Consider the following 14,212-nt stretch of genomic DNA (forward strand, 5'->3'; position numbering starts at 1 on the left):
CCCGCTCCACTGGGCTGTCCACGGCACTTGGAGGCGTGCAGTGTACAGTACATATGTGCCGTACTTACGTCATTCCGTTTCCGAGGTCATCCAGCAAGGTTTCGTGGCGCGGAGCGAACCCTGACCTCCGGTGAGTTGGTGCTGACCCTCACCAGTGACCTCTGGTCAGGCTAAATCAGAGAGAAACGTCAGGAAAAGCCTGGACACCCCGAGTTCGATTGCAGTCGTCGGCTGCCTGGAAAAGACGTTGTTTCGGCGTGATTCTGCCCGGATGGTTCGGTGGAGCCACGCCAACGTCACCCCGCACTCCCCAACAACTCCGTCTATGCACGGCCTGGTTCATTCACCGCACACGAAGTACGGTACTTAGATATGCATTGGTCTGGCATACTATACAGAGCATGCAGTTTATTCCACATAATTCAGTACTGTATACACATACATTTTATTGTAGATACCTGCACCTACCTTACTACTTTTCGTACATCAGTTATAATACGCTACACAGTATGGATTACACCTCGACACTCAGCGGCCAACACGTCATTTTCCTCTCGCTGGTGCAGGCTCCCAAGTCTCGATAAGCGAATTGATAAACGAAGCACTCAGCAGCAGCGCGGTGGGCCTCGAACCAGAGTAGTCAACGCTTCGCTCCGATCGCGAAATCGCAGGCGAGTTTAGTCGCCTGCAATGGGAATCGCAACGCACAAGCACCGACTTCATGACGAGCAATGACATGCGAAGCAGCTGCTTAATAACACTGGCCCTCAACGGTTGGCAAGGGCGTGTTGGCGGGTGAGGGTGAGGCCACATGACAAGACGAACGCCGCCTAGTGAAGTTAGTCGGGTTTGAGGTCCGTAGTGCACTAATTGTAGCTAGCGCACTTCCGTTCGTCTGAACGGCAGAGCTTACACTAGGCGGGAAGGAAGCGCGGGTGGTGGGCCTCCGCTTCGGCTCGAGCCCCGAGGGCCCCATCTTTCAACTCTTTGGCTCTGCTTGCTGGAGATAGACGCGGTAGAACACCATGCGCCACGGCGCCGTCACCGAGTCCCTCTTCAGCTGCGCATGCCCGGCCCATCTGGCCACCGCATCCCCTTTGCCATCCTTCATCCTGTACGCAACAGCCCCAAACAGCATGTACTCGGCCTCGTGCATCGCCGCGACCTCGGCGGAGAAGCTGCCGGGAAACACCTCGGCGACCTGGTGCTTGCGCGCCTCGACGTCTTTCCACATGCGCTTCCTCATCTTACGGATCTCTAGAAAAAAAAAGGAAAAAAAAAATAGGAGTCAGACCAAATACCCGAAACTTGTGATGCAGATACAAACTGACCTTGCTTCCCCCTGGCGACCTCGTTCCCGATCATGACGGTCGCGCCCGCGTCAAAGCAGTTAACCCACTCCTCGTCTCGGCCGGGGTCGTCCGAGATTTGGTAGAAGCGGGTGATGAACTCCTGGACGAACGACTCGATGGCGACGTTGCTCGGATACCACGGCTCGTAGCCCGACTCGCCGCCCGGCACGACTTCCGGCTGTTGTCCATCCGGGCTCGGATCATCGGGGCTTGTTCCTCGCGTGCCGTTGTCGTTGCCTTTGGCATCGCCGTCGGGAGCTTGACGCGAGGCCGTGCCCTTCTTGTCGTCGTAGTCGTTGGTGTTGGTGTTGGTGTCGGCCATGGCGAAGGCCCTACGTGTTGACGATGATGACAATGCTTGGGACTTTGCTGTAGGATAACGCAAAGGTTGCGTCCACAAGCTCTCGCGCGTTGCGTCTCCCGCTCCTCGTACGAAGTATGTGCACCAAGAAAATCGCGCCTTCTCTCTATGCCATTGGTTTCGATGGCGCGTGTTACTTGGGTTCGCACGCAAGCCTTACGTCGATGACCGATGCAGAGATTAAAGCAAACTTCAACGTAAAACTGACTACAACGCCTCTACGCTCCTGCCATTTCGCTTCCAGGATCCGTACCAAAAAGGCAGCTTATGTCATGTATGCTCATGGGGCTTCTCAACGGGGATAGAACCTGCACCTTGGTTTGCAATCAAACTAACGAGTAATTTCCGAAGAGTGTGAGCAACGGACATCCATCCTCGTCTCATCGCCCGGTCACCAGCCGTGCCGCTATGTCAGATATAGACAAGCACCACAATAAAAACCACAAACGGAGTATCGCATATAACCGCCTTTAACTCCATGACACTCCTGATCACAGGTCCCATGGCTATGGTTCCAGTAATTCGTCCCACGTCCTGTACCGAAGACCTACCACGCCCGCCCTTTTACACCCGTAAAATAATAACACCCCAAACCATGTTTGTGCCACTGATTCCGAATCGACTGTGATGGACCACCACGCATCAAAGTGTCTCTATGAACTTAAAAAAAAATTAGGGAGGCAGGCGCAAATAGAGATGAACAAGAAGTGGAAAATGAGAATGATACATAACTCCGGTCCACTCGGATCATGACTAGTCAGATACCGAGTTCGAAGTCAAGCCTTGACGCCTCTCGCGCTAACTTCTCCCTTCTCTCCGATGTTCAACAGTTTCCTGCAATCGGGACAATACCACTTGGTAGTCCGCGCCGGGATGTCCGAGAGCCCGACACACTCGAGATGGAACCACTCCAGCTTGCAATTCTGCCCCTCTCAGTCAGCACAGGGTCACAGTAAACATGATAACCGAGATGGGATAGGAAACCAAGGGGGAGTAAACACAGAACTAGGAGGAGGAGGAGAAGAAGAAAACTAAAAAAAAAAAAAAAAAAAAAAAAAAAAAAAAAAACTCACATCGTTATCGCACTGGATCATGGTCCCGAAGCTGACCCGGTTACACAGGCAGTATCGCTCCTCGTGGGGATCGATCACGTTTCCCTCGTCGTCCACCTCCACCTCGTGGGCGGCGTCGCCGTCGGCCGCCGAGGCGGAAGCGGCGGCGGTGGCCCTGGCCGCGGCGGCCGTCTTGCCCCTCGCGGCCGAGGCGCTGCTCTTCTTGCGCGGCGCGGCCTTGCGCGTCCCCACGGCGCTGTTACCGCCGCTGTTGGTCCGGCTGACGATGCCCGGAGCGGGTCGCTTGGTGCGCTTGCGGGGGCCGCCGCCACCTGCCGCCGCCGCCGTTGCCGCTGTTGTCGTTAACGCCGCCCCCGCTGCTGCACCGGCAGAAGATGAACCGGCCGCGGGTGTGATGGACTGCTCGCCCCCACGCTCCGGCGCAGGCGTGTTCCGGGCGGTGCTAGCGCGCCGGGGGCGGTCTGCGGCCAACGACGGCTGAGGCTCCTGGCTCGCGGCCTTGCCACGGGATGCGGCGTGCCGAGTGACCGTAGTGGTGGCGGAGGGAGCATCTGGCTCGGGCTTTGGAACGGTCGCCGGGCTGGCTGAGCGGGAGATGGCCCCGGCGACTTGGGCAATGCGCGCCTCCAGCTGCTGCTGTTGTTGTTGCTGTTGCTGCTGCTGCTGCTGCTGCTGCTCCTGGGCTCGCGCTGCTTGGGTCTTGCGCGTCTCCCGGGTCGGCGGGACAATCGGTGTCGTGGATTTCCTGGGAGAGATTACCGGAGGAGGTATCGGTGTCTCGGCTGCAGGGGGCTTGACGGGTGCAGGCGAGGGTGCTACAGTCCCGCCGGCGTTGCTACTTGCCGGAGAGGTTGTTGAAGGGACCGATACTGCAGACCTGGCGGTGATGGACTGTTCCTGGCCGTGAATGGGCACGGGGATTGGTGTGGTGGAATGAAGAACGCCTGCGGTTGAGTTACGCTGGAGAGGTTGCGCCGGCGTCTCATGGGCCAGCTGTGAGCCGCCCGGCGTCAGAACCGGAGGAGGTACCGGGGTTTCTGTCTTTGTGCGCTTGAGCTGAGGTCGTTGGGCCTGGCCCTCTGCGGTCTCCAGCTTCTCCGTCTCTGTTTCTGGCGCCGAGTCTCTCTTGCGCTTCCTCTGGGCCTTCGCCTTGGTGGCTGGAGCGTTAGCTTGGTTGGGATCGGACATGAGGGTCCTCGCAATGGCGTCGAATCTCCTAGCTGACTCTTCGGCCTCTTCGGCGGCCATCTTTGCCAGCATCTCCCTCTTGAGTTTCTTAGCCTCGTTGAGTTTCATTCCGCGATTGCTCAGGGTCTTCTCGTCCGACGTGAGCGCTTCCAGCGTCAGGGCTCCGGCCGGCATCCGCGCCTGACCGGTGTCCGGGTCGATGTCGGGCACGGGCAGCTTTCCTTCAAATACCCGCCCCTCCTCTTCGGCCTTCTTCTTTGCGGCGCGGAAGGCTTCCACTCCTCTGCCCAGCATGTTGAGCTCACGCGCCACCATGGTGTCGCTAGGGGTCCAGGCCGCGTTCTTCTTCATCCGCTTCCTCAGTTTGGCGAGCTCATAGGGTGTCAACTGGCCCCATGGTGCGTCCGGGCTGCCGATCACGGGATTTTGGGGCGGAGGGGGCAACTGGGCTATTGCGGCGCTCGTCGACAGAAGCGGCCCGGACGAGTTGGGCGCCGTAGAGGTTCCTGATCGAGGCGGTCTGCCGGGCCTGGAAGTCCTCGACGCGCCCTTGACCACTCTGATACGCGCGGGGGGTGCTGGTGTGACGGCCTCCTCGTCCTCCTCGGAGGAGGAGGAGCTGCTATCCGTCCCCGTAGTATAGGCGTCGTAGTCCAGGTCGTACGGGGCGAGTACCTCACCCGGAACCGTAATTCGCGGCACCCGGGGCCTGCGAACCTTTTTCTCGTCGGCCCGCGAGACCGCCTTCGAGGCCCGTGAGAGCTGGGGCGACTTGGTCGCGACAGGGCTCTTGTGCTCTTCGGCCGGGGTATAGTTTTCTTGCATCGTTGACAACTTTGCGAGTATGGTCTTGGCACGCGCATGGTGACGGAGGACATTCTCGGTCATGCGCTGAGCTTCGGAGAGCGAGAAGATGCGCGAGTTGAGGGCATGTTGAAGGTTCTCTGCGATCTCTGCCCGCAGGTCGACAGGGCTTGGCTGGTCGGCGGGCGGAGTGTCGGGGAGCCGTCCCCAGGCGGTGCTAAGCTTGTGCACGTTGACCGAGCTGTCGACGTAGGACTCGCCAAGTTTGCCGATGAGGGTCAAGGAACGCGTGATATCGGCTGGGAGGTGTTCGGTGAAGTCGAGAAAGTCGGAAACAGTGGCCTGCGCGTCGGGGTCGGCGCGGAGATCGAGGTGGTTGAGGGGGTTGTTGAGCTGGCCCATCGGCTGCATGGCCTGCTCGATGGGTGGCGCCTGCTGGCGGGGCGAAACGGCCTCGTCCATATCGGGGCGCAAAATGGCGTCTGTGGTCATCTCGACGGATCGCGACGGGTTGCTTGTCCCTTTTATGCGCCGTAAAATAGTCTCGCCGTTATCGCCCTTCGATGGAACTCGCGTCGCATTCCTTCTTTATTCAAATATTTCCCATGGGTGCGAACTCGATCGAAGCGCGCGACTGCTGCGTCGCTTCTGTTGCCGCGAAGCGCAACGGTTTCTTTCTGGCGATGGATGATGGGTTGGTGGTTGAGGTGAGCGGAACGAGGTCGCCAGGGGACAGACACGCCAAGAGATTGGCTCCGGGGCAGGCAAGTGGAGCTCAGGTAACTAACCCCCCATGTTAGCGTACAAGCGGGGCGAAGCTGCATCGGCCAAACCGAATCTAGACTGGTTGCATGTTCCCAAACTTCGGGAGTTTCCAGCTTCCCAGCGATCTGAAAGCTACCCGGCAAGTCGGGCAAATTATTCCATGTGCTTTGTACCTTTGTGCTACGTATAGAGTACAGCCTCTTGACCCCACCATTCCGCTCTTCCATTGGCCTGTTCCTGAATCCTTCTTCTTCTAAGAAAAAAATATGACCGTTTTGGCGTTGATCCTTCGGGTCATCTGAGCGTGCCAATCTTACAGTGCTTACTTCGTTATGTCTTACCCCCAAGTTCGTCGGAAGTTAACCCGATCGAAGTGCAAGGCATGATAACATCATCACTACCAACATTTGTACCATAGTGGGGCTCAACAACAGCGGCAAACTGCAGCCGAGTTTCATGACGGCATGACGTCGGCAGATGATTTCTTCTCCTCGGTACACCTTGGCTTTATTCGTGGCTGCCTTGATCCAGAGGCGTGCGAGGCAAAATCTCTCCAGCCCAATCCATCTAAAGTCTTAAGAGAAACCACACATTCCGTCATGTCTCCGGAGTACTGTGTCCGGATCTATCTAAGAGGAGACTGAAGAGTGAAAAGAGGGAGAGAGGAAGACAAAACGACAGAAAATGACAGAGATGAGAGAATGAAAGAGAAGGAAGATAGATGCAACCTGTCTCCTCGAACCCAACAAAATCAAGTCAAAACACAAGCCAGTACCCAAGCTCAAAGCCAAACCCAAATCTATCCAAAAATCAGCCTAGTCTCAACCTGAACTCAAAAACCCAGACCCAAACCTAACCGTGGCCGGACAAAGAAAACAAGATGTACAACGCCCAGTCTAGTGAAGTGACTCCCATCCGTGCCCATAAACCGCTTGACCTTGACAGAGATGGACGCAAAGAAGAAACAAAAAAATATGGGAAACCCCCCGAGAACTCAAGGGGAAGAGAGTTGCGTTCGCTCAATACCTCTGTATGAGCTTGGCACCGTGAACCCTCTCGCCTTCTTCTACCTCATACCACGAGTCGTCGACGGTTGTGAGGGAAGCATACGCCGTCAGGGTTCTGCACTTTCTGTGATCAAAACGGTTAGTTCCACCGTCAGGGGCAGACACCGTAGCGATGACAGACTTACAAATATCCGTTGATGGTTAACGCTCCCCAAACTTCCAGGTCCCCGTGCACTTCTAGCGACCCGTTGATCTTGAGCTTGCCAAAGATCTTGACCTTGTCCCTGTACCAACCAAAAAAAAGAAAGAAAAAAAGAAAAGAAAAGAAAACACGTCAGTCGATCTTCATCCAAGCACCAGAAGAGAGCGGGGGGAATCAAAGAGAAGTGAGAAGAAGAAGAATGTGGGGGAGAATAAGGGAAGAAGGAAGGGAAAAACTCACATGCAGACGACCTGCCCGCGGACCCTGACGTTACCCATGCTCTTGACCTTGCCGCCGCAGCTGAGCGTGCCGTCGATCTCGAGGTTGCCGTAGGCCTCGATGCGGTCGCGGACCGAGAAGTCGCCGGCCATGGAGATCGAGGCCATCGACTTGACCGACCCGTCCACCTCCATCGGCCCGTGCAGGGACAGCGAGTCGTCCGACCGGATCGACTTCCTCTTGCGGACCGAGCCCGAGCCCGGGGTGGACGACGAGCCCAGCATCATGGGCTCGTCAAAGGTCATGATCTGCTCGTGTTCGTACATTGGCGGTGGTGTTGCCGCCGTCGTTGTGGATGGGTTGGGGGAGGAAGCGGCGCCGGTGGTGACGGTTGGGGTGGGTGATGTTGTTGTTGTTGTTGTTGTTGTTGTCGACGACGACGACGCAGCAGTGCTTGTGCTTGTTGTGGGTGGCAACGGACTTGATGCTGTCGTCTCGACCGGCGGAGGTTGCGTGCCCCTTTTCATGTTCTCTCGACCCGCGGGGTCCAAGAGACGGCTCTTGTGTGACGGACCTGGCGTCGCTTTACGATGGCATCCACACGGCGTAGCCGTAATGCGTCATGTAACCGCTACGACCTGGTGTAGAGTCAGAGGGAGCAGCGAGGCTTGGCCCAGAGCACTTTTGGATGTCGAGTCTGGACATTGACTGGCTCGGTCTGGGACAGGTTCGGGAAGCTATATAGAAATGGGCAACATTTTGGGTCGACCGCCCGCTCCAGCCCCGAGGCTAGCCCCAGGCAAACATGATGTAAGTAAGGGGAGATAGGCCAAGGACAGGTGTAAGCCATGTGTCCTTCAGCGGCTTCTCTGAGACATCAACCTGGGCAGGCAAGCCGCAAACCTCCACTTGGACCGGACCGGTCCCCGTTTCTGCCTGTGGGCACAGACCGAAGACGGAGAGGGTGGAGGGGAGAAGGGAGGGGGGGGGTTCTGGTCTTGCCCCACGGGAGTTCATGTCTCAAAATAGGCAGGAATAAGTCTTATTTTTTGCTTGCTCCACTTCAACGTCCCCTTGCCCCGGTTCGATGAGCAATGACGGTTTGGATACACTACAGCCATGTTCGACGAAGGGCTCTGGTAATACTAGCCGAGTGTAAGGGGTCCACCGCTCCGGTCTCCATACCAGACCCAGAAGGGCGACGTGGGAGAAAGAGTGTTCCCCCGCTCCGAACTCCAAGCAGCAGCCGACTTAGAGGCGGGTTGTGTAGTGTGGGCAGGTTCTGGGCAGGTTCTGGAGACCAGCATGCGGTCTCTGGGGACTCGGGAGTCTGGTCGTGAGATGTGATTGGGCAATTCGAACGGATGAGGCGCAGCGGGTTTCTATTTACTAGACGGTTTGCTCATTAGTATTAGTATTACCAAGTACGAATGCTCACTAGCCACCACAGCCTCCCGATAGCATTCTTTCTCCCTTAGTGTATGTACTATGTACTTCCCCGGATCGGAAACACATACCCAACGCTCGGTGGTCGGGGCAGCCGGCTTAAACCCGGATGGCCGTAATGTTGTCAAGTCGACGGCGCCCAGTTCCCATAGTTAGAGCCCAAAAAAGCTAAGGCGCTCATTGTTGTCCCACCATTCGCCCAAGCGATATGGAACTAAAAGCTAGCTTCAGGTAAGGCGCAGCAGGGCGGCTGAAATAGAAGGTAGCGCCAAAGTCACCGCCGCACGTGGGTTTCCCGACTGGTCTCACCGGAGTGCCGTCCCCATTTCCATTGCACCCACCCCTGGGTCGACCCGGGTCGACCCGCATGCCGGGAAAGCCTTACCTTACCCTCCCCAAGGCGGACCGCGACTCAGCTGGGCCTTGGCATGGCTACGTCTGCCGCAAACGCGCGCCAATCTTGTCCAGAAACGTGATGATACCTAGGGCACCGCAGAATCGGGCTCCCCAATGCGGTAATCGGTGCAACATCCTCGACGTTCCACGAGAGCTCAATCTGACCCGCGCTGCCCCCGATCCGTAACCAATTTCACCCCCCGTTTGCCTAAGGTGCACTCCCTCCACATCACACCACAGTGTGACACATACACTAAACAAAGTGTCTGGACCATGAGATGAAGGCATGGTAACGCAAGACCGGTCGACAAAACAACCCGACCGGCCCACACCCCCCTTACCCCTCAATTGGTAAAGCCTTGCAGCCTAGCCTTCTTGTCATTCGGCGACCCGATCGACCTATGCTGCCTCGAGAGTCCAAGATAAACAGAAAGCTCTAGAAGAAAGAAATAAAAAGGAAACACCCCCCCCCCCCGGAAAGGCGCGTCATCTGCCTCCCCCGACGCGCAAACATATCCCAGGCACTCTCAAATGCTCCCGACATATCTCAGTGACAGTCCGGTCACGAGGGTCGCGATGACCCATACGCCCGCGTAGACAGCTGCGCCGTACGGCTCCACCCCGCTGATGACCAGCACGGTATCTAGATAGGTGCCGACCGCGGTGAACAGCATGGCCACGGCGGTGCGGATGAGGGACACCTTGGTGCGTGTTGTGTATCCCCACAAGTTCCACGCCACCGTCTGCCCGAGGGAGGCGCTAACCGGGTCAAACTCTGCGTTCTTGCGGTCTTCGGCCGTCGTTGGGGTCGTAACGAGCGGCGCGAAGATGAATGTCCGCGCCGCGAGCCCGAAGAGCAAGCTGAGCAACTGCGTCGTCGGACTGCCGAATCCCAGCAAGGGTGCGTCCGCCGCCGGCTGGATGGTGGGAATGCCCTCGAAATAGAGGACCAGGGTGTTGGGGAGGACGAACCGGCCGGCTAGGAACAGCACCACGCTGTACACGAGCGCAGAATGCAGCGACGTGAGCACTTGGATGCCCCGGTCGGCGACGATGTCCCGGTTAGGGACTCCGGGGGCGGCTGCGTGGGCGCCAGAGAGCCGGCGCAGGAGGAGGAACGGCACGAATGCCGATACGACGTCAACTGCGAGGTAAGCACCGGCGGTTATGGCGCGGATTCCGTAGAAGACGGAGATGAGAAAAGTCTAGGTCATGCAACGTTAGTTGAACTGTGCTCTGCCGTGACACGTGGGACATGCCGAAAACCCCCCCACGGTAGTCGGCTTGTCGTAGCTATACCGGGAACAAAAAGAAGGGTGGGGAGATGAAAGTGGTGGGAGTGGAGACGACGGGAAGTCTTACGACGGGACCATGGGAAAGTAAGGCGAGAGCAGCAAGATCGAAGCCGTCGTAGTCGTACCACCAGCCCAGAGCAAGCCCGAACCTGTCATGCAAGGAACAAAGTTAGCTCGACGGAGCTGACGGGTAAATTTAACCTCCTCAGCCTTACGGCGGAGAGGAAGGGAGCGCGGGAGCATACAGTTTCCACGCAGCGAGGATCGAAAGTTCCTTTCTTGAGATCCCCTCCCCCGCGATACCTCCGATCTCGTTGTTGCTGCAATGATCGACAAATAAGCGGCCGAGCGACGAGAGCGCGAAGCTCAAGACGACTGCCAGCGCGAACCGGACCGGCCCGGGCAGCCGAGCGACGCGTTTCGGCGACGGCGGAACGGCGGCGTGTGCGGCTGCTTCTGCTGCTGCTGCTGCGGTCCCCTCGGCGACGGAATTGGCAGCCTCAGCTGCCGCCTCTTTGACTCGAGCCATAGGGGGCAGTGGTGAGGTCTCGTGAAGCGATTGTGTTTGTAGTTGGCGATCGCGACAGGAGCGACAAAACGACGAATCGGAGGGCAAAAAGAAAAGCCCGGCTGGCAACGCTGTGCGACAGCGATAATCCGGATCCGAATTATCCCGAGGTAGTGGGCAGTGAACTTTGATTTTGGTTGCAAGTGTCCTGGAAATGCGGATGGAGAGGTATTCTCGGGCGTTGTGGTCTTGCTTGTTTGTTGGTCATGTTTTTGATGGATGACGATAGGATCGTGCATAATGGGCGGAGCTTCCATCTTACCTGCCACTAAAGCTCCCCCAGGTTTGGCGCGTTGCGAGTTGGTTCCTGGGGCCGGTCCGTGTGGAGCCGGTGACGTCCAGATCGTGAGAACCCCTCCCGACCCGCGTGCTAATCTTCCCAACTTACCAGGTACGGAAGCACTGCGTACCCGCTTCGGAGAATCGAGTGACTGGTTCTTACTTTGCTCCTCGTCGGGGTGTTCAGAGTGAGTTGTCTGCCCGAATCATCCCGACCGAAACAAAAGTCCGCAAAAGATCGTATCAATTGGGCCAGAGAGCATCGATTCCAAGCTCACCTGCGAAGTTCTCGCGGGTACGTGTATATATATATGTATATATATATATATATATATATCATACCTATCACATCACACCCACTACCTACCGGTTCACGTTCGGCTCAAGTTCAAAATCCCGACATAATTGGAGAATATGAATATTTGTATTCAATTCTCATCTGGCAGTCTCGCAGCGGATAGCGAACAGATCTAGCTGGTCTGTTTCCCGGAGTTCGGAGGCTTGACCTCCTGCCGGCACCTGAGCTTATGGCGCTTGTGTGGGATGGATGGGTAACTAGCCGTCAATGAGGGTGATGGAACAGCCCGCCGAGTTTTCCCTCTTCTTCTCGATTCCATTGCGGATATTGTTTCAATTTCAACGGGTCCGGCTCTGGCCCAAACAGGATAAGGAAAAGGCACCAGGCAATATATACATATGGCATAATGTTTATATATATATATATATATATGTCTCCCAATCTGGTCCCTACAACGAGAGTCCCATCGCTATCAACACAGGTCATGGTCGCTCAACGCTCGCACACGACCCTCGCTTTAACCTCGTGGAGCTGGCGCACTCCAATCACTACATCTTCGGCTGGAGCCCACGTTCTCCACTCTTCGGTGCCGGTGGTCGTCGGCGGAGCGACCTCGGTTACGCGCTTTACAAGATAGGTATACAAAAAGAACCCAAAAAAAATCCGCATCCGTCATATCCATCCATAGCCATATCCATTTCGTGAAATCCTAGCAGCTGATCGCTCATGAACCGCCTCCGTCTTTCATGAGACGGCGAGGGGAAAGGTGCTGGTCCCCTAGAAAGCTCATTCCTCCATTCTCCCAAAGACACCGTCGTCATCCTCGTCGCTCCGGGCCCGGGACCGCATGTCCTCATCATCGTCGCCCATGACGCTCTCGCCGCTCTCCTCCATCTTGGTGTCGGCTCGATCGGTTCGTCGGATCTCGCCGCGCGTAAAGCTCTCGGGCGCCCTACTAGGGAAGCTGTTGATGAAGCTCGTGCCCGACAAGATATCCTGATCCAAGTACTGTGCCGGAAGCGGCGGCACCGGCGGCGCATCGGGGGGAACCTGGGCCGTCCGCGAGCCCCCGTTGCTGTTGAAGCTGCAGCTGAGAAGCTCCACCGCCGCTGCGAGCTCGCGATCATCCTGTCCCGTGGCGTTCCTGCCCGAGGACGTGGGCCGCTGATCCTGGCTGAGCTGCCGAAAGTGCCCAAAGCCCGAGCCGCGAGGCAAGCTGCCGGCCGCGGAGCTTGCGTACGGCCCGGTCTGGTATGACCGGGACAAGCCGTTCCCGATGCAGTTCCTCTTCCCAAAGCCATTGTAAGACGCGTTCGCGGGATGGATGGCATCCAACTGCGGCGGGGGTGTCGTATCGGCCGATCCCCGATCTGGCTGCTCCGAGTAGCCGCTTGCGGCCGGGGATGCAGAATCCCGGTCGCTGCTAAAGTCCCGGGCAGAGTCTGGAGGTGTCGTGTTTGCGGGGGCAGCGGCGGGGTTGTTGCCGGCGCTGTTGTTCATGGCCACCAGGACAGAGGCGGCCTCTAGAAGCTGGACTTGCTGATGCTTGGAGATCAAGAGCTTGGAAGTGTAGGACCATTCGGGAGTGTGCTCCCACCTGAACGGGCAAACAAGTCAACACAAGTGCTTTCTTCAAACCGCGCAGGCTGGGATCCATCGGTAGGGGGTTGCCGGTTCCGCACTCGGGTACCACGTGATGGGAGAGGGTAGGGAAAGGAAATTGGGCACAAACAAATGCTTGTTCAAGCAGCTGCTATGCTTGTATCCCTTCCCGCACTTCTCGCAGCGAAGTTCCGGGCGGTTGCTCTTCCGGCCACCTTCCTTGACCAGGGGTTGGCCATCGCTGGCTCTTCTAACGCGCGCCTTGCGGAAGGTGGATTCGGCATCGTCCCCGGACATGTCGTTCAGCTCGTCGTCAATTGCGCTCTCCTGCCCGTTGGCCGCTCCATGTCCTCCTGCGAATCTGTGGGTGGGGAGGCTGGCCGGCGGGGACGGGAGGCTTCCCACGATCGCGGATCGCGAGAGGCCGCTCTTGGAGATGGTGTTTCGGCGGGAATTGACGGAGATGGGGAGTGGCATGGCCATGTCACCGGACTCCTGTAGAGCCGCGGCCACGGCTGCCACGTTCGCGCCCGTGTTTGTCATGCTCTTGCGGCGTGTGATGCGGTGCGATCCATTGAGGGCGCTTCCGAGGAGGGAGTGTGAGTTATTTCGCGAGTGGGATTGTCGGCTAAGCGTCAGCCCGCCCGGAACCGAGGTGGACGAGATTGAAGGACGGTGCGACAGCGGCCGCGATGTTTGTTGTATTTCCTAACGAGTCGCAAGCCATGGTCAGCATTTCTTGCCATCGGGCAGCGTGCACCGCGCGGCCGAAACCGCACCCGCCGTCTGTTCGGAACGTGTAAGAGGGGACCAACCTTGGAAGACGCCATTGCCAGATCACTGCAAGGATACAGCGTGCTGCACGGGTCTTGGAAGGTACTTTCTATCCAAAACCGAGTGTTTTCCCCGGGAGGGAGTCAATTCCAACGCTGCAAAAGAGGGGCGTGCTGGTGGTGTGTCCGGTGTGTGTGTGTGTGTGTGTCAAGTTGTTGGTGGGCCACGATTGTTGGAGAGTTGCGGTTGGGAACAGCTGGTAGCTGCAAGTCGAAGCGCGGGGAGGAACATAATAATTTCGGGCCGGCTAGGGTATGGGTCCCTGTGACTCTGACATCCACTCGATCTCGGAACACCAAGTTCCAAGACTTGCCCGCCAGCGATTGAGATGCGGCGGTGGCATACGCAGCAAGTCAATTCGAGAGCAAAGATAAGTGGCTGTGCCTCCCGTTCAGGAATGGGTGATGTGTTCAAGAGAGGAAGGCCCAACGATAAGAATAAAATTGCGGGTCACGATTGATGGGTTGCCTGTCTGAGGGAGGCGCGTGTCATGCGACGAAAACGGAACCGGGTCAGCCCAAGA

The 14,212-nt window shown here is 57.4% G+C and overlaps 5 protein-coding genes across 5 annotated transcripts; all 5 read right to left on the reverse strand.

Moving 5' to 3' along the window:
• Nucleotides 1–997: 997 nt before the first annotated feature.
• Nucleotides 998–1,527, reverse strand: MYCTH_2019141 (uncharacterized protein; the record flags this gene model as incomplete). Its single annotated transcript, XM_003662805.1, has 2 exons — nt 998–1,257; nt 1,332–1,527. Coding segments are annotated over 2 exons (456 nt in total), but the record flags the coding sequence as incomplete, so codon positions are not given.
• A 1,191-nt stretch (nt 1,528–2,718) lies between these two features.
• On the reverse strand, nt 2,719–5,270 carry MYCTH_115886 (uncharacterized protein; the record flags this gene model as incomplete). The annotated part of the gene is made up of 2 exons (XM_003662806.1): nt 2,719–2,744; nt 3,200–5,270. 2 exons carry the CDS (start codon nt 5,268–5,270, stop codon nt 2,719–2,721), a joined length of 2,097 nt encoding a protein of 698 aa, XP_003662854.1.
• A 1,576-nt stretch (nt 5,271–6,846) lies between these two features.
• On the reverse strand, nt 6,847–7,644 carry MYCTH_2303957 (uncharacterized protein). Its single transcript, XM_003662807.1, has one exon. It carries the CDS (start codon nt 7,295–7,297, stop codon nt 6,989–6,991), a length of 309 nt encoding a protein of 102 aa, XP_003662855.1. The 5' UTR covers nt 7,298–7,644; the 3' UTR covers nt 6,847–6,988.
• A 927-nt stretch (nt 7,645–8,571) lies between these two features.
• MYCTH_2143673 (uncharacterized protein) lies at nt 8,572–10,875 on the reverse strand. Its single transcript, XM_003662808.1, has 3 exons — nt 10,354–10,875; nt 10,176–10,257; nt 8,572–10,018 (listed from the first exon to the last, which is right to left on the reverse strand). Exons 1-3 carry the CDS (start codon nt 10,635–10,637, stop codon nt 9,341–9,343), a joined length of 1,044 nt encoding a protein of 347 aa, XP_003662856.1. The 5' UTR covers nt 10,638–10,875; the 3' UTR covers nt 8,572–9,340.
• Nucleotides 10,876–12,039: 1,164 nt separating this feature from the next.
• MYCTH_2138951 (uncharacterized protein) lies at nt 12,040–13,864 on the reverse strand (the record flags this gene model as incomplete). The annotated part of the gene is made up of 3 exons (XM_003662809.1): nt 13,671–13,864; nt 12,986–13,563; nt 12,040–12,850 (listed from the first exon to the last, which is right to left on the reverse strand). The coding sequence occupies exons 1-3, from the start codon at nt 13,683–13,685 to the stop codon at nt 12,040–12,042; spliced, it is 1,404 nt and encodes a 467-aa protein (XP_003662857.1). The 5' UTR covers nt 13,686–13,864.
• Nucleotides 13,865–14,212: the final 348 nt, after the last annotated feature.

Source organism: Thermothelomyces thermophilus, chromosome 3 (genome assembly GCF_000226095.1).
Source record: "Thermothelomyces thermophilus ATCC 42464 chromosome 3, complete sequence".
Taxonomy (NCBI): Eukaryota; Fungi; Ascomycota; class Sordariomycetes; order Sordariales; family Chaetomiaceae; genus Thermothelomyces; species Thermothelomyces thermophilus.

What these genes read in the sequence shown, in the direction of transcription:
- MYCTH_2303957 (XM_003662807.1), bottom strand. Translation starts at nt 7,297, where the DNA reads ATGTACGAACACGAGCAGATCATGACCTTTGACGAGCCCATGATGCTG.
- MYCTH_2143673 (XM_003662808.1), bottom strand. Translation starts at nt 10,637, where the DNA reads ATGGCTCGAGTCAAAGAGGCGGCAGCTGAGGCTGCCAATTCCGTCGCC. An exon ending in ATCCTCGCTGCGTGGAAACT is followed by an intron (nt 10,258 to 10,353) that starts GTATGCTCCCGC and finishes CTTGCATGACAG; the next exon opens with GTTCGGGCTTGCTCTGGGCT. An exon ending in TACTTTCCCATGGTCCCGTC is followed by an intron (nt 10,019 to 10,175) that starts GTAAGACTTCCC and finishes TGCATGACCTAG; the next exon opens with ACTTTTCTCATCTCCGTCTT.